At 45.3% G+C, this 27,773-nt stretch overlaps 1 protein-coding gene and 1 long non-coding RNA gene across 4 annotated transcripts; one reads left to right on the top strand and one right to left on the bottom strand.

Moving 5' to 3' along the window:
• The first annotated feature begins 5,888 nt into the window (after positions 1 to 5,888).
• LOC125335737 lies at positions 5,889 to 19,057 on the top strand. Of its 3 annotated transcripts, none has more exons than XR_007207529.1 (6): positions 5,889 to 5,984; positions 6,708 to 6,817; positions 9,152 to 9,257; positions 15,059 to 15,125; positions 17,692 to 18,036; positions 18,884 to 19,057. It is a non-coding gene; the product is annotated as an uncharacterized LOC125335737 (long non-coding RNA). The 3 variants fall into 3 exon arrangements; XR_007207530.1 differs by lacking the exon at positions 18,884 to 19,057 and adding an exon at positions 18,476 to 18,556; XR_007207531.1 differs by lacking the exon at positions 15,059 to 15,125.
• LOC125335722 (myosin heavy chain, skeletal muscle, adult-like) lies at positions 10,444 to 27,773 on the bottom strand. Its single transcript, XM_048323561.1, has 39 exons — positions 27,582 to 27,773; positions 26,094 to 26,336; positions 25,865 to 26,008; positions 25,617 to 25,773; positions 25,026 to 25,053; positions 24,813 to 24,927; positions 24,635 to 24,727; positions 24,442 to 24,505; positions 24,247 to 24,345; positions 24,042 to 24,145; positions 23,817 to 23,955; positions 22,742 to 22,860; positions 22,492 to 22,641; positions 21,808 to 21,978; positions 20,958 to 21,267; positions 20,773 to 20,849; positions 19,077 to 19,164; positions 18,861 to 18,978; positions 18,471 to 18,594; positions 17,895 to 18,031; positions 17,546 to 17,801; positions 16,774 to 17,016; positions 16,496 to 16,672; positions 16,265 to 16,410; positions 16,088 to 16,178; positions 15,610 to 15,999; positions 15,252 to 15,378; positions 15,041 to 15,159; positions 14,578 to 14,774; positions 13,862 to 14,045; positions 13,610 to 13,775; positions 13,314 to 13,438; positions 12,816 to 13,124; positions 12,515 to 12,718; positions 12,109 to 12,234; positions 11,844 to 12,014; positions 11,652 to 11,756; positions 11,414 to 11,509; positions 10,444 to 10,729 (listed from the first exon to the last, which is right to left on the bottom strand). Exons 2-39 carry the CDS (start codon positions 26,298 to 26,300, stop codon positions 10,577 to 10,579), a joined length of 5,829 nt encoding a protein of 1,942 aa, XP_048179518.1. The 5' UTR covers positions 26,301 to 26,336; positions 27,582 to 27,773; the 3' UTR covers positions 10,444 to 10,576.

A 27,773-nucleotide genomic window follows, 5' to 3' on the forward strand; every position in this document is an offset into this window, starting at 1 on the left:
TGATGACAACGCCTATGATGCTTTAGGAACATATGCATTGAGAGGAACAGGGAAAGTATGTCAAAAACTAGCAAATAATATTAGGAGTCACTTTTCAGTATTCTCTAAAAAATATTTTCAATATTTTCTAAAAAGCAGGAAGTAAAAATCTGTTACAGCCGAGTTTTTTGTATAGGATGCTCTCAATAGCTGAAATGATTTGAAACAGTGAGTTGGGAGCCTGGCCCCAAGTAATGGGAGACTCTACTTTGATATGGAGCTCTTGAATAGATTCCTGAGCTGACTTTTGAGGAATCAAATGTTGCAAATGAGCTGTTAAGGTTGCTTAAAGTATCACCATCAAAGGCATTAGCGAAAAAGGGTTCAATATAAATTTCCAAAAGCACAACAAAGTTTGATGGCAAGGTCCACTCTATTACTTATTACAAAGATCAAGAAAAATCAACTAAGAATTCCTTTGAATGATTTGCACAACATCTGGGGATACAAAGGATGAAAGGGTAAAAAGCATAAGAAAGATCCTGCTGTGGAGTTATGAGGTTCACAGAAGGCCCCTTGACTTCTAAACTCCTGATGGATCCAGGTGCAGCTGGATCCAATCGTAATACCAGACCCGGTCAACAGTTTGTGTCTAAAGGGTTTTAGCAGGACTTAATCATTGACTAATTTGGCATTCATAAAGTGATTCAAAAGGATTTACTATAATTGCAACAGTGACTTAATTATAGATCCCAGATGGCAACATTAAAACTATACTTGCTGTGGAGTGCTTAGATGAATTCACACATGCTCACACACAGACACAAAGCTGTGTGTATAAATGTTCAAGGGTAATGCCTTTTAAAAGTTCCCTCTGCATTCAGTGAAATACTCACTTCAAATGTCTTGGAATTTCTCAGTGGGCAAGAGCTGAACCACAGGGAGTGGAGGATATTGCTCTGGAACCCATCATCAGCTTTTGGTGAATTTTTTGAAAATCAGTCCTCCATTTTTCACAGGCTTGAGAGTTCATGGGTTTTGGGAGGCATCCCACTCCGAGGGAGATGCTGGTTGCAGCCTGCTGCAGTCCAGGAGAGCTCCAAGTGCCTCACTAAGGCTTGCTGTTTATAGGGTTGCAAGATGTTTTAGTCATCCATAAATTTCCATCCTTGCCACAATACAGGTGGGTAATTACTGCTGTTACCAAAACTCCAGCACCAATGGTACCATTCTACTTGGCTATGATTTAGGTAGGGAAAGTTCCAGGGCTTTCAGCAAGTCACTGGTTATTCCCTCTCCCATCCTTCACCTGTCAGGAGTTCCTGCTGACACAGGCACAGCCATGCGACGGCTCTTGGTAGAGTCAAGGGACACTCATTGCACAAACATCAAGGCTTTATGGGAATTCCTGAGATTGTAGAGCAGACCTGAGGAGCAAGGGGGGATGCACTATCACATCAAAATGAAATATATGCTTGTGCATGCACAGATAATATGTGTGTTTGTGCGTATTTAATTTTAAAAGTGATTTCTCAAGAAACTTCGCTTTCTCACTTTTGGCAGCCTTGTATTTCTTACTTGAAATTGATGCATACTTGCACCTTTTATTGTCTGCATAAATAACAAGTTCCCTCTGTCAAATCTGAAGTTCCAGGGGTTCCCATATCCCCTTCCTACCTCCAGTTCCCCACAAACCAGCATGCAATTCTTGTGCCAATCACACAAACCTTGGCATACAATTCCTGCTGCTATTCATTCTCATAAAACCTCAGCCTTGCAGTGCTGTGCCATCAAAATAAGTGTATTTTCACATTCACGGTCCCAGAAACACCTAACAACACAGCATCTTCTATACCAGGGCGTTAGAGGTAGCAGGGTGTGTAATGCTGATGGTGTGGGATAAAGAGATTTACTGGTAGTCCAGAAGACTAACTGGTCCAGTTATAGGAAAAGGTGCAATCACAGTATCATAGAAACACAGAATTCTTAAGGCTGGAAAAGACTAGTCCAGCTGTCACCCCAGGACTGCCAAGTCCACCCCTAAACCTTATCCCCAAGTGCCACATCCACACTTGATCTACACTAATCATTTAGACTTCTTCAGATCCTCTAGATCCAAAGACATTTTTCTCCTGGTCATTTGCATTTCAGTCATTAAAATATCTCAAGGAACATCACAGTGAAGTGGTTAGAAAAACCATGCCTGTGATCCAGTGCAATATGCAGCATCCGATGACTTCCTGTGCTGTAGGAGCCCCTTCCAAGAGTGCTCTGGCACATTTTGGGCCCCAGATTGGAAGCCAAACCCAGAGATCACCCCTGAGCTCACTAAATGAGTTATGGGGATGGTGGAATATCTCATAAGGCTAATATTTTCATATTAGCCAATACTCATATTTTCTTTTCATATTTTCCAATTAGGATTAGGAAGAAGAGCTGCCCATTACCAGAGGACTGGTGTGGAAATTTTGAATTCTTGTCTAGTGCAATACAGTAATGTGGAGAGCATTTAACATCAGATTAATAATGCAATCTCCACAAAATAATTCTTCATATAGGAATAGGGACCTCCTGCCAAATCTCTCTGTATGTTCAGCTACTATTCACAAATCCTTTGAGGAAGATGAATCATTCAGTTCTGAGGAACATATACTGACCATAGCCCTGGTTGAACAGCAGACTCATAATGAACAGACTGCACTCAGGAGAGGTGAAAACTGTGAAGCTGAATTCCTTCTAGCTCTTCCCATGTCCAGCACTGAAGTCCTGTGTTAAAATTTCTCTATGCTCATGCTGTTCAGGGAATTTGGGTTCCTCAAGTTTCCTGCTTCAGGCCCTTCACCAAGCGTCTCCTCATTTCTCAGCAGCTGTCCTTTCAGGACAGAAATACCAACTGCAAATAAGAGGGGGCGACCAGACTGCTCACGCAACTCATGTAACACCCATAGGAGACTACAACTACTCCACACAGTATGGGCAGATGTTATTTTGAGTTCTAGTACTCACTGCCAGTGAGTGCCTGTAGAAATCACTAATTAGGGTGTGAAAGAAAAGCAGTGTTAACTTACCTGGTTCAAATACAGCTGTGGACATAGCTGAAAATAAAGCTGTTTGAGAATTGATCTATGACAGTACATGTAATGTAGAATTCAATGAAGGATTAAAATAGCCCCCCAAATTCGATATGATTTTGTTTATAAAGCACATCTCCTTAGCAGTCTCTTCTCTTTCACAGCTGCTGCAAAGTGTGTGCTAACCAGCAGTTCCTTGAATGCAGTGAATTCTAATCTTACAAAGTTTAGAGTGCTAATTCTGTTGCTTATCTCCCCAGCTTTCCACTGGATCTTTCATCCAGTCACCACGTGCTTGCTGCAGCCTGAGGTGCCATCTGGGATCATATTTATCACAAGTTCATCCCTGCAGCTATTCCTCTGGCTTTTCTCAGCTTAAGCACTCTTCCCATAATTAAGCTGATTTCAGACCCTTATCTTCGGGTTAGTAGTGACATGGCAGATTTTTTTTCCTTCTCAGTTGTCAAATACAGGTGTCCAAAAATCATGGGGAACTCACAGATGAAGTTGTGAAGCTTCCAAACACAGCGAAAGCTCCTACTTAAGAATCCATATGGACATCACAGGACTGCCAGGTGACTAATGTATATGGGGAAATCAAGGGAACTACAGTGCAACGAGGCTGATGGCTGTACCAGACAAATGAATTCACCACCCCTCCCCCAACTCACTTTTTGAGGGCAGCACCAAGAGTTTGTCTTCTTGGTCTCAATCCTTAAATTTTGCAATAAGTAACAATGACATGGGAGAAAGCCACAGGGCGCCAGCTATTTCTCATGCATTGGTTGGAAGCCCACTGCGTCCCACACTTCCTGGTAATTCTAGCACATTTTGGAATGGGGATAGGTGGATTCTCCTGCTCTAACGAGTGCAAACTTCTCACACAACAAGTTGCTCTGAGCAAGAGACCAGGGCTCTTTACCATGTGCTTCCCCCTTGGAAAACTTTATTTCATTCCCCCCCATTAGTGAAATTATTAAACATTCTCCATTTCATTTTCTTTGAGACGATTGCTATTTTTCCCTTGTAACTTAACCAATTTTGTTGCAGAGTGAAGTATAATTACCACGGACTCTGAGTCCTGATTAAAAGAATTCTCTTTACAGCCGGGCAGAGCTTGGGGTGTGGGGGAGAGGGGAGGTTGTTGGCTTTTCTCAGTCCTCCTCCAGGGAGTGAAGTGACATCACACTTAGGCAAGTCCATCTCCTTCTGGAGGCTGAAGACCCCCCGCTTGCTCTTCACCTCCCCCTTCAGACAGGCAATCTGCAATTGTAATTCTTTTCCCAGAGACTTGCTGAACTGTTTCTGCAGGTTTTCTGTCTCTTTTCGGCATTCAACCCAGCCTCCACCCTTTGCTGAACTGGGAGCTCAGCCTGTAGGCTCCCTTGCAAGGTCTGAGCTAACTCGTCCAAGGACGCAGTCACCTCCTTATCTTATTACGTAGCAAGGCATCTCTCCTTTTGGCCAGCTGTTAAGGACACTCCTGTGCGGAAAAATCACGCCATGAAAAGCCAGCGTCCATAGAGGAGACAGAGGAGTCCTGTGACTTTATTCCAATAAAGGGAGAGAGTCCCCTGGGGCACATGCCTGCGGGCTTTTCTCTCTCGAGGTGTTGGAGGATGCAGCCTCCTTTTATCCTAAACTCCCGGCCGCATGCTGCTCTCTTCCTTTCCCCCTTGGCTGAGGTACTAGGAAGGTACAGCCTTCCCGAATCGCCTACCACATATCCCCCCCTGAGGCTGTCATTTTAGCCCAAAGTTCAGAAACTCAGGTTTGTGCAGACCCATTTGTCTGTTTCAGGGGTCAAGCAGTCTGGGCTCTGTAGCAAACCTGCTGCTTGAAGTTAATAGAGACAGTAAGGCCCATTTCAAAGGCGTTAACACCCATACCCTCACCCAAAGGATGGTTTATAAAGGCATTAGTACACATCTTCCCTCTCACCCTCTTCTAGGAGTTTTGAGTAACTTAAAATCAGGCGGCTTGGAGTTTACGAAGTTAATGCTTTGAGAAGTGTTTTATGTTGATTGAATGCTTCGCTAAACCTTTTGCCAAAGTTTTCTGATTTTCTAAAGGTGCCAGTAAAGTCTTTTTTGTTGTTTTGACCTCTTGAGAATATCTTGTTGGCATTTCTCCCGTGTATCTAACTCAGAGTACATTAACTATTTTCAAAAAAAGGATATTGTTTCAGTATAGATTGCTTAAATTCACTTCTATAGGAAAATGAGTATTTAGTATCAGTGTCCTTATATTCTAGAAAAAGAAAAAAAAAGTATTTTGTTCAGTGCCTTGATTCTGCCTTAAAAACATTATGGCAATGTGAGACCTAGCTGCTGGAAGATCACTTTCTGATCTAATGTTTTTTCTTGACAGACTCTGTAATTCATACGTAGTAGAATACTATCCCTCGAAAATAAATGGCTATATTTGAATTCTAGAATCAGGGTATTAACATATAGCACTTTTGAGGTAAAAAACACCTCACTATCACCCTAAAATAGCAGAGGCTGAGATAATGACAGTGGCAAATACAAAATCATGTGGATTAGAACCATACTTACAACTCTTCTAGAAAGAGCAATGATATAGGAAGGAGTCTGAATGATTTGCTCATTATTCCCCCCCCCCCCAACTGCCAAAAAAAAGGGATCTCAAATCCTTGCAGGATTTTCAACTTGCAAGTGCTGCTGTTGGCGACGCTGTAATTGTGGTAGGGCCTGCCTAGATGTCAGTTTGTTCTGCAGCCTGTCATGGACAGTCTGACAGGGATTGCTCAGCCCCTGCTGCAGCAGCTTTTCTGCTGCCCTCTGTGTAAAATGAGAGCTTCCAGGAATGTTAGCAGAGGGCAAGCAGAAATGTCAGAACACTGCTCTGTAGCAGCACTGCTCACCCCCGTACTTCTGCTCGGATATGACTGGACACTGAGCCCTGGAGAGGGTAAGAGCACATTTTCCATATTAAAAGATTCTTTATCAGTTCAGCATCGCTCCATTAAGGTTCATGCTTTTAATGTTATGTTGAAACATGCTCAGTGTTGTGAGCAGAACATGCTCAGTCCATAATTTGGTGGGATATCTGGTCAGGAAATTTGCCATTAAACTAACATTTCTGATGAATGTGGTTGAAGGAATAGGCTGAGGCAATTGCTAGAAGCAATAAATTATTTCCCAGGAAGAACTGCTGAGGACCATAACTAGTAAGACTTAAAAGCTGCAGGTAAAGAATGGTTCACCCATTCTTTACCATGGCAAATGTGACCAATAACTTCTGTATCTAAGTGTGAGCACCTGTGAAGATAAACTGAATGTCACAGGCTGGCCATGGAGGGGCTGTGATGGCCTTGCTGTCCTTTCTGCTCTAGTTAGAAATTAATCTCTGTAGCTCTTAATGCAGCTGTGATTTACCTCCACTACATATCAAAGAAAGTGAATGCATCTGTCCTAGAGGGAACTTTAATTATAAATTTGTTTCCAAGTAGGTTCCCACAGAGTGGTATTCTTGGAAGTCCTCAGAATGAGCTTAAACTGAACATGAGAGGCAAATGAACTGAATAGCTGAACATGAGAGGCAAATAAACCCCATAATCTGGGATTAGAGGATGGGCAGTTTCAAGTGCGTGCCACTCGTGCGCCGCAATTCACACTCCTCCTGTCTCCACAGTCCCATCAGCGGAAGAGGTCTGGGCAGTGCACCCCATCCAAGGAGGTGACGCTCGGGATGCCCTTTCTATCCCCTCCCAAAGCAGCTGAGGAGCTCTTATTACAGAACAGGTGAGTGGGGTGGGCAGGCTGGCAGAGAGCTAGGTAGGAAAACATAATTGAGGCAGCAAGTAAGTATAAGAGCAGGAAGGAAGGGGAAGGAAAAGGAAATAGTGAAGGAGCATGGTATTAACCCCTGCAGGAAACTCTATCATAACCTAAAATGAGCTGCCTTTGTGAGATCAAAGGATCATGTAGCCCAGCTTCCTGTCTTTGAAAGTGATGCTCAGAAAGGAGCATCAACATGGAATGGCACTTCTACAGAACTCTCCTACCTCCAGTAATTTGTATTTGTGGAGTCCCAGAGCAGAATGCAATGTCTGAGTACTTAACAGCGCATGGTGGAATTTTAACTGATTAATTTCTCCAAGCACTTTCTGAACTCATAAAGCATTCTCTGAACATAGGGCATGTTACTGTGATCCTCTACTGACCAAGGCTAACCCATAGAAAGTGAGATCTCATTGCTGTTCTGCAGTGGAGCAGGGCCCAGAGCAGGGTCCCCTCGATGGCTCCAGGCTGCCATCCCCTGGCACTGGGTGCCTGGAGCAGAGGATCTGGTCAGCTGCTGCCCCAAGACCTCCCTGTGACTGACGGAGCCTGATGGGGCTGTGGGACTGGCACCCCCTGCTCCCCTCACTGGGAATAGCGCTGTTGGCTTCCTGCCGAGGATCCCTGAAGGAACTTGTCTGTCCGTCAGTGTCAGGTGACAAGGCCCAAGCTGAGGAGAAAGCTGATGGGACCTGTGCCATTAGAGCCAAGGCCTGAGGGGAAAGGCACAGCCACCATCCCAGCTGATGTCTCTGGGCTCGGTGTCCTCTGCCTGATCGCCCATGGTGACCGTACCCGGCTGGGACGTGGCTTTCCTGAGCTCTCCAGAGGGCCAGGGCAGTCAAGGTGCAGGCAGGGCTGGGCCTCCATAACCATCATGTCAGAGCCATCAGCCTGGCCAGGGCTTCTCCTGCAGCCCTGATACTCCCGGGGCTCTGGAGGGACCTCTGGTGTATGGCCCTACAGCCATCCCTAAATGAGTGCTGTGAAAGCCCAGCTTGAGCAAAGGGACGTGGATGGCCCCTGCAGTGCTGCTGGACCTCGGAGCAAGCCCTGCCTCTGCCTTCATCCTCACTCAGACAGGGAGTCCAGGACAGCAGCTGTAAAATGCCGCACTTTCAGAGCTGCAGCCCAGCGTGTCTTTTCCATTTGTTGGTTAAAAAGAGAGGGGGGATGCCCCATCCATGCCAAGGAGCCCTGGCTGACTGCTGCAAGTACCTGGGCAGCTGCTGTGTTGCCCATGGGACAGCACATCCCAGCAGGGAACGGCCATGGCGCTGGGCTGGCACAGGGCCATTGCACGGGTCCAAAGGGGAACACTCTGGATTCAGGCTCTGAGCAGGGAGAGCACGCTCAGGCCCCATTCTGATGTTTAACCTTTGAGCTGGCAGTGGAGCTGTGCTGCAGCAAGTCTCTCAGGGGTAAGAATAGCAGCTGCTGTCTTGGCACACAGCACAAGTGTCCAGCTCCTCCAGGGCAGCACGTTGCACTGCGACATAGAAGGCAGCCTACCCGCCCAGGAATGTCTTCAGGCGCTATTAGTGGAAGCAAATCATCCCCACAAACAGGCACGACCCCACACAGGAGTCTTGGGAGAGCGGGGCTATTTTGGGCTTTTGACATTGAGGATGAAAGGAGACACGTGATGGGGCTGATCCTCCTGGTAGGGGCCTCCTCCAAAGCTCCCTGCAGCCTTGTCCCCTCCTCTAGCAATGGCTCTTGTGAAGGCTGAGGGGCAATTTGGTGTGGCCTTGGAGCGCAGGAGGTGAGGGCAGAGGGAGCTGTGAGTTTGCTGGGGGTGCAGGGCCAGCCCTCAGTGCCATCAGCAGTGCCCAGCCGTGCTTAGGGCAGGTCCTGCCTGACGGTGTGAACCTATCTCTGACTCCCTGAAGTTAATGTTTGTAGCAGCCATTACAGCTAACAGGGATAGTCACAGATTTTGTGTGCCATCTACACTCTACCCAGACCCACCCAAAGCTTTGGAGATGCCCTCAAGAGGCCTCAAGAGGAGCAGACAGCTACTAGGTGGGCTTGGGCAGGCAAAGGTTCACGCCAAGAGGCCCTGGCTGTAGTGACAGACCAATGCACACTGAGGCAAGGAGAAAGACTGCAGGGGATGAGGAGGGAGGAACAAGGTTAAGAGTCTGCCCAGGAGCCCTTGGGAAAAGTTATGCAGTGTCATGAGAAGGGAGGAATAGTCTGGCATCTCTGCAAGGTGTTAGGTGGCTTTCTTAAGGTCTGTGATTGAAAGCTGAGGGCTGCTCCTAAAGAACCATCTCCCATTGCTCTCTGCAGACAACACCAGCAGGTTGTGCTCGTCAGTGCTTGCTAATGAAACTGGAATCAGGCTGGACTTCCCAGGAAGAGCTGCTGTGCTGGTGAGGCTGCACTTGGGAGCCAGGTAAGGTGAAAGCCCTTTGGATATTGCTGTCATGGGTGTAACAAACAAATGACAGAGTGGTCTGTTTCAATTTCCCTTCAGTGTGAGCATCTATATGGATGCAACGCCGCTGGCAGTGACTTCTGCAAGCTTAGACCAAGCAGACAGTGCCAATCCTTATCACTTCCCATCACCTCAGGGAGCTCCACAGGCAAGCTCTCCCTTGAAAACATTGTGATCCTGTTGGGCTCAATGCTCCATAGAGCACAAACGTCTGTTTCTGAATCCCAGCACTTCTACAGTCAACAACGGTAGAAGGTTGTGGACTGACACAACCTTACACATCACTGCCTACACTGGCCCCTGCTCCTTTGCTTCTTATTTCCTTTCCGTGCCAACTGCACTTCACACCCCAGTTGCTGCTAATGTGTTTCTTACTCACACCACACTGGTCTGTGTCAAGGACTTTGGCAATCTGGATTCAGCTGGTGTGGCTGACAGTGAAAGCTTCAGGGGTGACGAGGCTGATCTTTGGGTCGATGTGGTGAAGAGGTGTGTTGGAACCATGTGGTGTGTGAGAGCTGGGTGCTAAGGGAGAGTCCTGAGAGTCTTTCCAGCACAAGCCCCCAGGCAGGCTCAGCTTTTTGCCCATTCAAGAGAAACTGGCAGCAGCTGGTGGCAGCAGCTGGTGGCAGCAGCTGAGGAAATCTAGGGTGAGGGAGATGGCACAATGTAGGGACACTGTTGGTGTGTTGTAACCATGCTCTCTGTGACTCAAATTGTCTCTGTCAAGGAACTGCCCGTCCTTCACAGTGCAGTGCACTGCAGCTTCTGATGACTTACTCAGAGATTGCTGTTTAGGGTTTGTGAGGGCCAGCATCACAAACGAGAGTAGGGAAAGGAAAAAGGAAAAGGATCACCCTCTCTTGCCTCTCCCACGGGAAAGAAGCTGTGCTGATAGGACACTGGGAGAAGCAGTAGGAGGACTCAAAGGCACAAGCTGGACAAGGAGCTGCTGGAGACAGGAGAGAGCACAGGCTGGATTTTCAGGAGTCTCCACAGAAATGGCCGGCCTCTAAGTTACGGATCCTCAATCCAGCTCTGACACCAGCTTCTCCCTTCTCCCAGACGGGAAAAGTAAGGAAACTTCTTCTGCAATGCAATTGTCCAAGGAAAACAAAACCCAAAGAAAGCACTGGTCATGGGGTGTATGCAGAGGGATCTACAGTATTTATTCACTAGACACTGGGGGGGGGACAAAGACTCATGGCAGAAGGAAAGTGACCAAGAGGTTCACATTTTGTGCAGCCCTCAGGTCACTTTGCTGCCAAATGACATCCTCACTCTTCCTCTTCTATCCTCCTGTGGAACTCCCGGCTCTTTGCTCGGAGCTTGTTGACCTGTGACTCTGCAATGTCAGCCCGCTCCTCGGCTTCCTCCAGCTCGTGCTGGATCTTGCGGAACTTGGACAGGTTGACATTGGACAGCTGCTCCTGGAAGGGAGAAGGAGCCAGTAGTAAGAAGGTTTGGGTTTGGGGTTGTTATTTCTCCTGTGCGTTGGCCTGGGCGAAATCACAAGCCCTCAAACTCCACCCACCACTGTTTATACAAAGTCCCACAGTGAGATTGAGGAGATCTCCTCAGAGTCCTTCTCACAAATCCCTTTAAGCAAAGCCAGAAGCCCTACTCTGTGCTGGGCTGTTTCCACAGTGAAGAACCCATGCTCAGACAATCATAAATTCAGGGGCTGCAGGACTTCCCTCGGGGCATCCCTGACTGCTGCATGCCTAGACACAGGCAAAGGCTCCCTGTACAATTACAGAATCATAATGCAAAGTGGTTTGGCAGGGGACTTCCAACACCTTCCCTGTCTGCTATCAAAACTCTAAAAGTAAGTTATTTTCAAAATTTCTTAAGACACTGTAGTACTGATATCAGTCATAAGACCCTTACAGGTTGCTTTGTTGTTCTAATGCAAAAAATGCTATGTGCATTTGCCCTCCTCTTTAGTCTTCTTGGTGACTCTTTGGCAAGTCTGTTTTATGACCCTTTCAGAGAATTTGAAGAACTCCATTATTGATGACTGGCATCTTCCAGCTTTCTTATATTTGTCTCCTCAATGGCCAGACTACCCTCTGGGAAAGTGGTTCTTGCCAAGCACTCAGAGGGATACTTACAGCCTCCTCAGATTGTCTCTTGTAGGATTTCACTTTCATTTGCAGCTTGTCCACCAGATCCTGCAGCCTGAGAATATTCTTCCTGTCTTCCTCAGACTAAAGTGGTTGGCAAAGAGGAAAGAGAGTCAATTCTTGGTGCTACGTCACACAGGATTAACAATTGCCCTTGGCGATGGTGTGTGCAAAATGTGGCTTGCTGTGAGCAAACCCTGTCAGAGCAGGAGACCTCCTGCCTTACCTGGTAGGTCAGTTCCTTCACCCTCCGCTCGTACTTGCGCACACCCTTCACGGCTTCAGCGCTGCGCTTCTGCTCAGCATCAACCTCCCCTTCCAGCTCCCGCACCTGCAAGGACAAGCCCATCCCTGCAGCTTCCCTGGCAATGTCTCTCCAACGACAGCCTCACTCACCCACAGCCCCAGCCCTACACACCCTGGCCTCCAGCTTCTGGATCTGCTTCTTCCCTCCCTTCAGTGCCAGCTGCTCGGCCTCATCCAGACGAAGCTGCAGGTCCTTCACCGTCTGGTCCAGGTTCTTCTTCATCCTCTCCAGGTGGGCACTGGTGTCCTGCTCCTTCTTCAGCTCTTCTGCCATCATGGCCGCCTGATCAGAGCAAAAGGTCAAAGCCATTTTAGGACCGAAGATATTTTGGGAAGAGTGCATTCACCATCAGCAATGTCAGAAGTGTCCAACTCACATCCGTGATGGCCTTCTTGGCCTTCTCCTCAGCATTGCGGGCTTCCTGGATGGTATCCTCCATTTCACCCTGGATCTGGGCAATGTCTGTTTCCAGCTTCTTCTTGGTGTTGATCAAGCTGGTGTTCTGTGCAATGGGAAGGACACGGCAAGAGTTGGATTCTACAACCTGCCATGATAAACCTTCTGCCTGAGCAAAGTCTTTCCCCTTCCAGCTTCCTACTCTTATTGTGGAAGTATTGTTACAATGGTTGTGTACAAAATGTCAGGTGTGGCCTTGGGGGATGGATGCAAAGCACGCCTTTCCTTGCGGACAGCAGTAGAGAGGCCATTCTAGTACTGCTGGTGCTCTGGTAGGTTACAGCCTGGTGTCACTGTCAACTTGGCTGTTTGCTCCCTGCCCTGACCTGCGTATGGAGGAGCTGCACACGTTCAGTGGCATCCAGAAGCTCCTGCTCAGCCAATTTCCTCGACCGCTCCGTCTGCTCCAGGGCTGCCCGCAGCTCCTCAATTTCAGCCTGCAGCAGGTTTGCCCTGCGCTCCACCATGGCCACCTGCTCCTTCAGGTCCTCCTGTGTCCTGAGAGCATCATCCAGATGGATCTGGGTGTCCTGGAGAGACAAGAGAAATTACCAGGCGTCAGCGTTCACTTCCATGGCAAAAATGTCAGGGATCTCATTTCCCTTTCTGCAGCTTTGCTGAACAGACCTTGAGCACTCCCTGTGTATTTCTCAGGTTTTTCTGTGCCTCTGCAGCCACACGGTTGGCATGGCTCAGCTGGATCTCCATTTCATTCAGGTCTCCCTCCATCTTCTTCTTCAGCCTCAGGGCTTCATTCCTGCTCCTGATCTCAGCATCCAAGCTGCTCTGCAAGGACTCCACAATTCTGAGGTGGTTTCTCTTCATCTGGTCAATCTCCTCATCTTTCTCTGCTATCTTCCTGTCAATCTCAGACTTCACTTGGTTGAGCTCAAGCTGCAGGCGCAGGATCTTCCCCTCCTCATGTTCCAGGGAGGCCTGGGCAAGTGGACACAAACATTGATAACATTGATAAACCCTCTCCTTGCATTCTAGGGAATGACAAAATATTTCCAGAGATCTCAGCTCTCTGCACTCCCCAGCAGGAACACAGGGGAACACATAGGGCCTTTTGAGGCCTATTTCCTCATTTATTTACTGCAGACACCACTGATTATGGTCACATACCTCAGCCTCCTCCAGAGCAGCCTGGATTTCAGATTTCTCCTGCTCAACCTGCTTCTTGACTTTCTCCAGCTCATGAATTGCCTTTCCTTGCTCAGCAATCTGCTCCGTGAGGTCAGAAATCTCCTCTGTGGAAACAAGGATCATTGGCATGGTCAGGCACAGAGCAGAATGGCAAGGGCCCTGTCCCACCAAGGTGACAGGCATCTTTGCAGACCTGCAGGCACAGACCCATGAACAATGGTGGTAATGGCTGATAGTGAGAAAGCCCAGTGAGGAGCAGAGGGCCAGGGACTTACGCTGCAGGTTCTTGTTCTCCCGCTTCATTGTTTCCAGGTGGTCCAAGGACTCCTCATAGGCATTCTTCATCTTGAACAGCTCCGTGCTCAGAGAGCGCGACTCCTTCTGCGAGGCCTCCAGCTCAGCCTGCGTTTCCTCATACTTCTGCTTCCATTCTGCCAGGATCTGAAGAGAAACGGGGTGTGAGTAGGCATGTGGCAGTCATGGGGGAATGCTCTGGCCAGGAGTCCTGGTGCTGGAGGCCAAAAGACCTTGTCAAAGTTCCTCTGCTTCTTATCCAGAGCAGCGCAGGCAGCATTGGATCTCTCCACGTCAATCATCAGGTCCTCCACTTCATTCTGCAGCCTCTGCTTTGTCTTTTCCAGGGAGGCACATTTGGCATTGACAGCCTCAACATGTTCCTCTGCATCCTGCAGGCGCTGTGCCAGCTTCTTCCTGTAAAGTGGTAAGCACAGTTCCTAATTGGAGATGAAACTGGATGTTGATTATCATATTCATCACAGCAATGTGGTACTTTTTAGTACTTGGTCCTAATGCACACGTTTCAGAGCCTATCCCTACCAGTCTTTTTTTTTCTATTTCATTTCTCCAAGGTCTTCATGGAATAATAGAGTCACAGAATGGTTTTTGTTGGAGGGGCCTTCAAAAACCCACTAGTTCCATGTCATGGGCAGTGACACCTTCCACTAGAATAAGTTTTTCCAAGCCCTGTCCAACCTGGCCTTGAACACTCCCAGGGATAGGGCAGCTACAGCTTCTCTGCAGTCTTGCTATCCCTCTGCATTTTGTACAATCCCATACATGTCCTTTCTCCTGCACTCTTTGTCACGTAGCCTGTTTTCCTTGTGTTTTTCTGTTTCATATAACTCCTCAACCTTCTGTTAGGCTTTTGCCTTTGAAAATCTCAGCGGTGTCTTTAAATTTCTGTTATTGCTGTATGCCAGTCTTCCACACAATGCTCACGTACTTGGCCTCCTCGAGCTCCTCCGTGCGCTGAATCGCGTCCGTCTCGTATTTGGTTCTCCACTGGGCCACTTCGCTGTTGGCCTTGGACAGGGCACGCTGCAGCTCCCCCTTGGCCTCCTGCTCCTCCTCATATTGTTCCCGGAGCAAGTCACAGTCATGGCGAGCGGACTGCAGGGCGTGGGCCAGGGCGTTCTTGGCCTGGTGGTAAAAATATTGCAATAATGAGTAGGTGTTTCCTGGGAAATTTCTCTTACTGGAACTTACACGCTGATATACATCCCAAAGAAATAGTAATTAACTGACTGCCTGATAAAAACATGAGAGTCCTCCACTGCAAAGTCTAGACTGCATGAACTAAGGGGATGGTTTGAACTTCTAATTGGATCACCTTATGAAGTCTTGAACACTTCACGAAAACGTATTATGTCAAATATTTATTTCATATGTAACATAAATATCTTCACCTTTATCTCTTCTTCTAGTTGCCGCTTCAGTTCTTCAATCTGCTGGGTGAAAGCCTGCTTCCCTCTAGACAGCTGGGAAATTAAGGTATCCTTTTCCTCTACCTGGCGTCCATATTCACCTGAAAATTTGCAATTGAGAAAACATTTTAATAGCCAAGAGAGTAATTTATGGGGTTCTCCCATTTCCAAACTAGAGATGGAAGGGCTGTACCAGATTCTGTCTGCAGACGAGCTCTTTGAGCACTAAGATCGCTAATCATGCGCTGATTCTGCTCCTCCTTTGTTTTATATTCACTCAGCTGATCTTCCAGAGTGCGGCACATCTTCTCCAGATTTGCCTAGGTATGAATGGCACATGAGTAAATACCTTGATCCTGCCTTCTTTATAGCAGGAAAATATGACCAGAAGGTGCAGTTGACATATCTGGGGACTATGTACATATGGCCACAGTTATACACATAAGATTTGGAGGAGTCATTTACAATATAAACTGATAATAATTAAATAATATAAGATTAAATAAAAATACCACATTGCTATCAAATTCCTAATAAAAATAATGGTGTACCTTGGCTTTAGAGACAGACTCTATGTTACTGGCCAAGTCATCAATCTCCATCTTCATCTCGCTCTTCTCCTTCTCCAGCTTCTGCTTCACGCGTTGCAGGTTGTCGATCTGCTCCCCCAGCTCAGCGGTGCTGTCCGCGTGCTTCTTGCGCAGGGCGGCAGCCGTGGCTTCGTGCTGCAGCGTGGCCTCTTCCAGGTCACGCCGCATCTTCTGGAATTCTGCCTCACGCTTCTTGTTCATCTCAATCTGAGCTGCTGTCGCCCCTCCTGCTTCTTCCAGGCGCTCGCTGATCTCCTCCAGCTCCCTCGACAGGTCAGCCCGATGCTTCTCTGCTTTAGCGCGAGAGGTTCGCTCTGCCTCAATCTCCTCCTCCAGCTCCTCAATACGGGCCTGGAGAACAGCAGGGACCCTTCACACCCGTGCCCTCCTCCTGCCTGAGCTGAGCCTGAGCAAGGGAGGGGAAGGAACAGAGACTTGCCTGCAGCTCCTTGATCTTCTTCTGAAATTGCATGCCCAGAAGTTGCTCATCCTCGATCTTGCTCTGGATCTGGCTGATTTCAAAGTCTTTCCTTTGGGCAAAGTGAACCGTGTTAGAGCTCAAAGAAAAACACAAGTGCTCCAGCCCAGCACTCAGGTGTCCCACAGCCACACTTACTTCTTCAGTTTCTCCTCCAGCTGCTGCTTATCATTCTCCAAATCCATGATGCTGTCCTGGGCCAGCTTCAGGTCTCCTTCCAGTTTCCTCTTAGCTCTCTCCAGGTCCATGCGCAGTTTCTTCTCTTGCTCCAGGGACCCTTCCAGCTAAACACAACAAGACCATCAGTGCTCTCCCAGCCAGGTCAGACTCCATACCTATGCTGTTCCTGCTCTACATCTGTGTGCTTACATCGTCCACTTGCTGCTCCAGCTTGATCTTGGCCTTGGTCAGTGTATTGACTTTGTCTTCTTCTGCCTGCAGGTCATCCAGGGTTTGCTGATGGGCCTCTTGGAGGGCTTTCTTCTCTTTTGTCAGCTTCACAATAGTCTCATCCAGGGCTGCCATCTCCTCAGTCAGGTTTTTCACCTTTGAGAAGAAAGGAGCAAGCACAGATAGAAAATGGTGCTTAAAACTTTATAAGAAGACAGGTCTTTTCTGGAGTGCAAGTGACAGGTTCTACCTCATACCTTGTTTTCGGTGGCGTGTTTTTCCTTCTCCACCTTGGCCAGTGTTAGCTCAAGGTCATCAATATCTTTCTTCAGCTCTGAACATTCATCTTCCAGTTTCCTCTTCTTGGCTGTCAGCTCAGCATTAATTTCCTCTTCATCCTCAGCCCTTTCAGTCACCTCTTTGACTTTGGCTTCCAGCTGGATTTTGGTTTTGATGAGCTGGTCGCACCTTTCCTCAGCATCCGCCAAAGCATCAGCTTCCTGGTGGGGAGATGCCATTTTTAGGAATATGCTTTTTGAGGAAATATTAAGATACTTATTTTCATAGTTCAGAGTCCTGGATAGAGGTCTTGTAGTTTAAAATTTGATTCATGTTCCAAGAGATTGATATATAATATAGAATTGATTTTATATTGGTAGTTCTGAAACAGCCAGGTTTAAAAGCTAAAACCAAGTAAAATTCTTTTCAATCTATCTGAAGACATGAGTATCTGTATATTTGTGCAGGGTATTATCTCAAAATATCAATCATTGGAACAAATTGCATCAATTCGGGTTTAATCATAAGAATATCTCAGCATCCACCATAGAAAATTCTCACTCAAGTAATATTTTGACCATGGATACCTCACAGTCCTTACAGAAGCTAGTTACACCTTAAGAGCACCGCTTAAAGAATTATGATTGAACTGAACTAAATTGAAGTTTCTATGTGATGTGAAAATGTACTTGTACATATCAACCTGATAGTCACAGTGGAATTAAGATAAAGCCCACTGGTGGTACTCACAGCCTGCACTTGGAGCTGCAGGTCATTTTTCTCCTGCACAAGTTTCACCATTTTCTCCTCCAGCTCCTTCCGCTTTGCCTCAGACTTTGCAAGCTCTTCCTTGGTTTTTTCAAACTCTTGTTTCATGTTGGCCATCTCCTTCTCAGACTCTGCACTCTTCAGCAAGGGCTTGATCTTGAAGAACAGCTTCATCCATGGCCAGTGTTTGACATTCATGAATGCACGGATGTTGTACTGGATGCAGAAGATGGATTCCCTGAAAGATAAGTCAAATTAATATTCAATATTTATACCATGATGACACAGTAATAAGCCAAGTACAGTGAACCTAATTTGAAGAGAAGTCTACCTCCTCTCCACCATTCTCTGGTACTCCACTCTCATCAGGAAGCCCCTGCACCTGGCCTGGGTGCGGGTGATGAGCTGTGCCAGCTTCTCGTCCCTCATCTCTTCCAAGAGTCCCACCAGCCCAGCTTTGAAGAACACCTTAGGTAAGAACATGAAAAGAGGTGCAGCATCTGTACTTGTTCAGTGTAACCTGGTACCCTTCCCCCCATGACAAACACCACGGAAGTTAAGAGCAAAACCACAAAGAATATATGTAGTGGCAGACACTCTTTTATAACTCCAAGCTTCTGGTTACTTGCAGTTGAGAAACTATAATAGCCAGACATTTTTCTGTTATTTTTATTCACTCTTGATTCTTTTATTCTACAACTTTGTCTTAAATTAGGAACTCAATTAACCCTTAATGAAATCATCCTATTTCAGTTTATTCAATTGTTAAGTAAGCAAGAATTTTGTTGATTTATTTTATACTATTTCTTATACCCTATTGGACCATTTCACATACTATCTGGAGTATCTGAGTATCAAGCCATGCAAACCAAAACCACTTAGTACTTGAAGCAGACAGATTTTGTACCTTAGTGTGACCAAATTTGTATTGAGTATGGTCTATATCAATTGATCCAAGGAGTTTCTCACATGCCTTCTTGCTGTCAATGAACTGTCCCTCTGGGATAGCACTGGCATTTAATACTTTGTATCTGAGGAAGAAAATGGAAGGACTTGCTTTGAACTCCATGATGTTAAGGGTCTTTTCCAACCTAAGTGATTCTATGAATATGAAGAGGTCTGTTGTTGAGACCAGCTGGCACGTACATGGAAAGGAAGAGTCTTAAGAACAGTTGAGAACAAACAGCACTTGCTAAACTGAAACTTTAGAGACAGTTTTAGGCACAGGAGGGAGAGGTTAGATTTTAAAAGCTATTTAAGATAGACAAAGTGATCCAGTAAGAGGATGAAGTCTGACCTCTGTTTAAAATCTGCATACAGGACTCTGTTGGGAAATCCTTTCCTGCAAATCCTGATCCCTTCCAGCACGCCGTTACAGCGCAGCTGATGCAGCACCAGCTCGTGCTCCATGGCACCTGGCAATGCAGAGCACAAATACATGCCATGTTCTGGAATACAGTGGGGAAGAGCTGCACCATGCTGAAAACCTTCAATACATACTTAAGTCTCTTACCAGGTGTTTTAGTTTCATTTGGGATGATGCACCGTACAAAATGGGGGTGGGTGCTTCTCAGGTTGGTCATCAGCTTGTTTAAATTCTCCTGGGAGAGTCATTAAGAAAAGCTGATATTAGCAAATGTAATTTCTGCTGTAAGCATCAAGTCCTCTGAAATGAGATACCATACAAAAATTAGCAGAACCCTGAACTGAAGCTCTCTGCACCCGTTTTTCTGACTTTCCACAGATCTTTGCTGTTATTAACTTAGAGTATAAAGTTCTTCGGAGTAATCTGTAGAAAATATTGTTCTCTTAAACATATAATTTTAATACATTTCACTGACTCTAGTGGAATGCCTTCATTAGAAAGGATATCCATTTTCCATTGGATGTTCCCACTGTGAGGCAGTGTGAAGCATTCTGCAGTAGGCATTTAGGCTGGGTCATATGGAGCACACTACATAGAACCTTTGTGTTTTCCCTACTGAAAGCAAAAGGAACAGAACCAACAAGCTGAGTTTTAAATTTCTAGATTATAGATTTATCTTGTAGGGTAGGGTGACATGAATCCCAGCCTTGTTTTATAATTGATATTTGTATACTTATTTATTAAAAAATATTGCCTGTAATTAGTAGAGGGAAGCAGATGTCTCTAGAGGACATCTCAAAGCATGTAAATGAAGCAGACAAAACTTTTAGATGTCTAAACACTGTCATGTCTGAACAAGAGAGATAGTGGAAATTTGAAAATATAACAGAAATGCAACCCAAATGCACCCAAAAATATTTCTCCTACAATATTACTTCTTAAAATCTTATGACCTTGAAACATAGGCTTTTTGCATTATTTTTGAATTATACAGACCCTGCAGCTATGATTATTCACCCAGAGGGTGGTGGGGCACTGAACAGGCTCCCCAGGGAATGGTCATGGCCCCAAGGCTGCCAGAGCTCAAGGAGTATTTGGACAATGCTCTCAGGGATGCACAGGGTGGGATTGTTGGGGTGTCTGTGCAGGGCCAGGAGTTGGACTTGATCAATGATCAGCATATTCTATGATTCTTTTTCTTGGGGCATATACACACATGCCCATATCCTTTTTCAGAGCACTGGCTGTCAGGTGATGAAGAAAATCTGTAGAAGAAATTAATCTATATAAAGAAGGGCATCCTAAATGAAGGACCAAAAGGGTAATACCTCAGGAGACAGTAGGTATTTCACCTGGCAGAAGTGCATGTCAGGCAGCAAAACTTGGTTATGACAAAGAACTGTCAAGTATCTGACATCTTAAAAATGTATAACCCAAGCAATGATGGCATTTCAAGTGTAAGAAATTGATCCTTGAGTTAGGGAGAAAAACTAGAGATACAGATGGAGCAAACAGGTCAACAGTGGGCAGAATGTTGTTAGATGGATTTAAAAGGTTCTGAAGAAAGAGATGTGCACCTGTAGCCATATTTTAAATGTATTTTAGAAGTATTCTATATGACATATTTCCATCTGGAAGCATCATTCTGAGACAAGTGAACAAATGGAAAAGCTGTGCATTCTGTGAAATGAAGTACGAGTAGAATAACTGGATTTATTCCTAGCAGAATATGGCCCAAGAACTTCAGAATCTTTTAACAGAACTGAGCCAAAATAAGACTAGCCATAGTCATTAGTGGGTTTACTCCTTGTCTTAGGAAGAAATACTGAATTCTCTACTATACCCGAAAAAGAGCTGAGACAGTCTGGAAGGAAGAACCCTTCTTCTTGCCACCTTTCTTGCCACCAGCACCCGCCTCAGCTAAATCAAAAATAAATAAAACAGATTTTAGATTTTTTTTCTTTTGCTGTCTTTGATTCCTTTTTGTAAGCTAAACATCAGTGAGAACATGGGATTCAAAGAACCAACCTGAATCTGGTCCACCATAGTTGGCAAAGAGTAAAGCCAGGGTCTTCACAGATGATTTCTGGTACAGCCCAATGACAGTTTCATTCAGAGGGTCCTTGTTCTTCTCCAGCCAGTTAGTGATGTTGTAGTCCACTGTGCCAGCATAGTGCACCAGGGAGAAGTGGGCTTCAGTCTTGCCTTTGGTAGGTTTTGGCTTCTGGAAGTTGCTGGACTTGCCCAGGTGCTGGTCATAGAGCTTGTTCTTGAAAGAGGTGTCAGTTGCCTTGGGGAACATGCACTCCTCTTCCAGGATGGAGAAGATGCCCATGGGCTGGGAGAAATCACAAGGGAGACAGATTGTAATTTAGCTTTCAGGGCAATAATGGCCTTCACCTAGGCACAGTAATGGAACATAGATTGAGATACACATCAGAAAATATTATTATTTAATTACATTTTCTTCTAAAAAATAGGATTGATTACATTGATACTTGTATTCTGTAACACAAAATAACTCATAAAAGAAATAGAAATTTTTTGGTTTTGTGTTGAGAATGTGCTTTTCAGAGAACTACCTTCTTATTCAGTGGAACTCAGAGCACACACAGATGTGTTGGCTACACTGAGTTTGAGCCAACAGTACACCATTGCAGCAAAGCCACCAACTCATCCTCAGCTACACTGTGCTGCTAACAGCTCAAGGGAGTTGATCCTTCCCCTCTACTCAGCTCTGAGAAGAACATTTGAGTGCTGTTCCAGCTCTTGACTACCCAATGTAAGAGAAACCTGAACCTAGAAGATCCCTTTGGAAAATGAGAGCAAGTAATTACAGGGATTCCATGCGTGTAACTGATTTGGACAGGAAGGATACCTTCTCAATGAGCTCAATGCAGGCAGCCAGGTCCATGCCAAAGTCAATGAATGTCCATTCAATTCCCTCCTTCTTGTACTCCTCCTGCTCCAGCACGAACATGTGGTGGTTGAAGAACTGTTGCAGTTTCTCATTGGTGAAGTTGATGCACAGCTGCTCAAAGCTGTTAAACTTGAAATAAAATAAGAAAGATGCATGTTTGAAGATGCAGCAATAATTGCAAGACCTCATCTTTAAAACTAAGGAATGCAGTTAACTTGACTTCCCATGCATTTCTTCAGCCTGTTTTATGATATTATGAAAAAGAGAAGGGCATGAAATTAAGTGTCCACAAGGAAATTTTTTTTATTGGCAAAATTCAAAAGATAAATTATATTTCCCATCTAAAATGAGACCAAGTTATAGAGAAAAAACCCCAAGCTTAGGACTATCATGATAGACGTATTTTTATGCTGTCTTGTCCCTGATCATATAAACAATGAACTTTTTTGATCAGACCATTCTGTACCTTTGAGTTTGCACATCTTGAAATAGGACAAGTCCTTTGAAAGGTTATTCTTTTACTTATAGAAGACAAATAGCAATAATCATGTGATGATACTATGTTTTCTTTAAAAATGTGTCTCAAATTGATCATAACATTCAGTTGTCACTTCCAAATAGCTCTTACCAAATCTTACTTACATCAAAGATCTCAAAGCCAGCAATGTCCAGGACACCAATGAAGTACTGCCTGGGCTGCTTTGTATCCAGCTGTTCATTGATGCGAATAACCATCCACAAGAACATCCTCTCATAGACAGCCTTTGCCAGGGCACCCACTGCATTGTGCACCTACAGGAAAAGAAAACACCTGGAGTTACCATAAAGGGCAGAGAAGAACCAAAAAGATATTCATTCTATATATGATTACAGGTTACAGCATGTTTCTTACCTGCTGTGCCGTTTGGCCCTTGGTCACGTATTCATTCCCCACCTTGACTCGGGGGTAGCAGAGGGCCTTGAGCATGTCAGCTGAGTTCAGACCCATCAGGTAGGCAGCCTTGTCAGCCACTGAAAAGCCAGAGGAAGAGGGAAGAATTTTATGTCCAAAAGGTTTTGAATCCTGGAGCATTCCCTAAAGGCTGAAGGGTTCAGATTTCCGTTCTTTGAAAACTTTTGATAGACTCTCGTAGAGGGAATCTTTGTAACATCACTCTTGCCATTATGCATATTGAGCTTTTCTAAAAGAATTTCTGTTTGAAATTCTTCACTGCAGCATGCAGAAAGTAATGAAGTTTTCAAAAATCTCCTGCCACAAAACTAAAAACTGAAGCTTGCTAGTCTGACTGTGCATAGCACACACGCAGCTCAGGAGCTGCAGTGACAGCAATCAGGTACTGATCTACATTCAGGTGATCAAAACCACACAATAGTTAGAGTGGAACACAGAGACAATATTTCTGTTCTCCTTCAGATCCACAGCCTACAACCATTTCTGAGCTTTTGTTTCTAATGTCCCATAAAACTCGTTGGGCTTCATCCTGTTACTAGTGGTGCTCCCCACCTGCCTTGTCCTTTAACAAGAGGAGGCATTGCTCACAGAACTGAAGACAGGGGTTGTAGGTCCGGTGCCAACAAAGGAATGAAATAACACTTCTCACAGCTGACTTCCCTGAGCATCTGATAGGTGAAGGCTCATGGGAATGTGGTTCCCTACCATGTTAGAACTGAATCAGTGGGCTGTTTCACAATCACAAGCCATATTCCAGCAAAGGTGTGACTAAAGGAACATCCGTAACTCCTGAATTCTTGAAAGAGTATGAAGATCAGTTTAAAGTATTAATTGTTCATAGCATGAGTTACGTAAATCCTGAGATCAGGTAACTTGATGTACTGAGGACAAGGGATAGTTGTTTTTTTCTGGATGACTGTTTTCCTTGGGACCTAAAGTCCAACAGTGACCAACTTTTGCTGTCTTCCACATGCATAGTAGCTCACAGAGGGTTAATTATTGAGTTTGATAATACCTTCTGTGCCTTCAGGCTCTGCTTGCTCCTCTCTTGGTTTCTGCTTGAACTTCAGATTCCCGTAGTGCATGACAGCCCCTGTCAGCTTGTAGATGGCTGTTTTCTCATCTGGAGTGAAGCCCAGGATGTCAATGGCACTCTGGTAATACAATGAACAAAGTGAAATATTTGCATGTTTTCTGATGTATGACTTGTGACTGTTCACCTGTTCTGTACATTACTTACATCTGTCGCCATCAACTCCTCCTTGTCATCAATGCTGGGAACAGTGATCTCCCCTTGACTCACAAAAGGGTAGTCATATGGGTTGGTAGTGATGAGGAGCATTTCTGAAAACAAATGTGTTCGTGGGTTAAATTTAATTCACCTTGTAATATAGTTGACTGTTGCTCAGAGATCTTCCTGTCAAAAGCTCAGTGATATCTCCTACCAATTAGCTCCGGCTTCTTGTTGGACGTGATCTGATAAAAGATGTGGTAGCTTCTTTCCGCCTTGAGCTGGAAAGTGACTCTGGACTTCTCCAGCAGATCTGCCCAGGGAGGTAGAAAGAGTTAGGCACTTGTGGCAATGTACATGGAGGTGGGAATTTGGGAAGGGATGGGAGCAGTCCAGGAGAATCTCTTACAAGTTTCAATGTCAGCAGAAGCCAGCTTGCCTGTGGCACCAAAGTGGATTCTGATGAATTTGCCCTGTTAAGCAGAAGCAGCAGCAGGTCAGCCTGGATGTGTTCTGCTGGCATCTCCTTTGCATGAAGAACTGCTCAGGCACCATGTATCTTACCAGTGGGGGGAGAGATTTTATGCAAAGCAACCACTTACAAAGCGTGAGGAGTTGTCGTTCCTCACGGTCTTGGCGTTTCCAAAGGCCTCCAGCAGTGGGTTGGCGCTGATGATTTGATCCTCAAGCGTTCCCTGCAGGGAGAGAATTATTCAGTGACTGTGTTCAGTTGACAGGGCAATGACAGGCCACATGTTCAGTCTGTTCTTCCCAACTCACCTGCATTTTGCCTGATGACTTGTCCTCCTTCTTCTTCTCTCCACTGGCTGCAATTGTTGCAAAGTACTGGATGACACGCTTTGTGTTCACAGTCTTCCCGGCACCGGATTCTCCGCTGTCAGAGCCAAGAGAGAAGCAGAGGGTGCGTGGTCAGGCAGGAGGTCCCCTGGCACCGGGCAGCCCCGCAGGGACCCGCGCAGGGGCTGTACGTACGTGATCAGGATGGACTGGTTCTCCCGATCTGTGAAAGCGGAACAAGGGAAGGTGTGTTAGCAGCTGACCCGGGTAATGCTAAGCTGAATGAGAAGTAAAACTACAAACCAAAGCTGGGGATTCTTCAGAAAGTCCAAGACTACCCAATTCCCTTCTATGTTCTAACAGTATTAAGCATAAGCCCAAATGGATATATTGAACCATCAGAGTCGTCTGGACCTGAGACAAGCTATGTATCACTTGCCCTTCACATAATTCTCCTCAACAAATGAAACCAAAGTACCTACCCAATTTCAAAATACAAGAAATAATAATTTTTCTTTCTTATCAGTGAAAAAATGTAGAAAACCGACTCCAGTACTATTTTTGCAGTAGGAGAGTGTAGAATTTTGTACAATAAAGTACAAATAATTCACTGTGGTAAGTCCGTGAATGCTCCTACGTCAGTTTCACTTGAAATTATTTGCTACATAAATCGACCAAGTTCACAGTCATGCAGCTTTCTGGTGGTTCCAGCTGGCTTGTCACATGCTCCAGTGAGATCAGCAGGGCTTTTTGGTTAGATTGCTGTGAGAGAGGCCAAACACTCACCAGTCAGCATGAACTGATAGGCGTTGTCAGAGATGGAGAAGATGTGTGGAGGGGCCTCCTGGCGCTTCTTGCCTCGGTAGGCCAACACCACCTCCGGGTTGTACACCGGCAGCCACTTGTAGGGGTTGACGGTGACGCAGAAGAGACCCGAGTAGGTCTGCAAGGAAGGGACACAGCACGTTGGCTTCCCCTGAGCCTGGCCCAGCACTTCCTGCCGCTGCCCAAAGGAAGCTGCCGCTGCCACTTACGTAGATCATCCAGGCTGCGTAACGCTCTTTGAGGTTGTACAGCACAGCGGGTTCGTGGAGGTGGGTCATCATGGCCATGTCCTCGATTTTATCGTACTTGGGAGGGTTCATGGCGAAGATTTGATCATCCTTCACGGTCAGGGTCTGTCAGAGGGAGAAGGATATACGTGTCAGCTAAGAATCCAGAGCAGGGATCAAATGTTGTCCTTCAGTCTTGCTTTTCACTCACCTCTCCCGCTTCAGTTTTGACAGTGACTTTGCCCGATTCCCTGCTTGTGATTGTCCCTTTCACAAAGGATTCTTTGGGATGAGCCACAAAGACAGATGTCTTGGCATCAAAAGGTTTGTTCTGGGCGGCAATTCTCTCCTTTTCCGACTTTCGGAGGTAAGGAGCCGCCTCCCCAAAGACGGCCATCTCAGCATCTCCAGAGGCCATGTCTGCACTTTACTGAGGATATGTCAGCAGACAACTCTGAGGAGAAAAAATATGATACTGATTATTTATTCTATAAGATTTGGGAAAATTTTAACCTGTGTCTCTTCATACTCTGGGTATTTTAACATGAGATAACTCGAAGTTTAATTTTATGTCAACTTAGAAAGTAAGAGGCTTTCATAGATGTAGTCTAGGTCTTCAAATGTTCATTAATGACCTTTTCAGAGCTGTGGATTTGGTGCTTTAAGAATACTGTGCCTGTAAGACAAGAGTGAATTTGTTGAAAAAGTTTCACTAAGATCACTATTAGGAATGGAAACAGAAGAATTCGTTAAAAGGATGAACAGTGAAATTAAACTACTGAAAAGCTATAGAGTAGGTGACCTACAGTCTTGGAAAACAATGAATCTGTGGGGCATTTACCTATTAAATGATAATGGAAGGGTAGTGGGTAATTAATAAATTTTGCTAATGAAGTTGTCCACTGAAAAAAAAAAGTAGTGCAGGCTTTGTGACCTTTTAATATTCTGCCACAATTTAATTTGCTCTATGCATCTGTCACCCTTCACTACAGTACCTAAATAATTTCAGTCCCAAAGTTCTGACTTAGGTGAAATAAAATTCAAGCATTGAAATTGGAATTTCCAAGGCTATATTAAGATCCCAAATAAATACTTACTGAAAAAAATCTAGGAACACATGAATTCTCAAAAGTTTAAAAAGTTTCAAAAAAAAGTATTTCTTCAAATGATTTATTAAACGTACCCAAATTTAGCCAACTGCACTTGAAAATCCTCTAGCTACTTTAGTAAAATTTATTCCCTCTTTATTCTTTAGGTAATAAATATATTTTTTGTCTGGAGTAAGAAAATGGGTAACTAAGAAAGCTGAGAATTCTGGCACTTAACAAAGGGGGTTAGAAGTTCTGTATGTTCAGATGATTTAATAATGAATATATATTCTTAGGCAGAATACAGGATTTTACTTTTTTTTCCTGCTGTGCTTATCTGGTCCCATCCTCCTCCTGCCATAGCAAAGATGGGAAGGCAGCACACCTTGATTTATGTAAGGTCAGTTAAGCAGAAGTGAAGATTTTCCCCGTGGGGATTTTCTGTTCTGTCATCAGTGGTCAGAGGCTTCAAACGTAGCCTTTGGGCACCCTCACCACTTTCTACTGCAGTCCCACCAGGTTTGCATATAGGGTGAACCAGTGAGCATTCCTGACACCCCACCCAAAAGGATCTGTCTCTGTCCCTAAGAATCAGTAAATCAGGTTCTTACCTCTCGTGACACCAGATGTGTGGCTCGTGGGCTGGCAGCTGGTCAGTACTGTAAAACAGAAATGGCAGTTCCCAAATTGCTGCTGCACAGAAATCAAGAGTGAAAACATGCAGGTGCCTTGAAAACTGATTTATAATGGAGTCCCCTCCTGGACAGGAGCACCAGAGGCAGCAGGACTGTTGTGGCACATTA

This window comes from Corvus hawaiiensis, chromosome 19 (assembly GCF_020740725.1).
Source record: "Corvus hawaiiensis isolate bCorHaw1 chromosome 19, bCorHaw1.pri.cur, whole genome shotgun sequence".
NCBI classification, from domain to species: domain Eukaryota; kingdom Metazoa; phylum Chordata; class Aves; order Passeriformes; family Corvidae; genus Corvus; species Corvus hawaiiensis.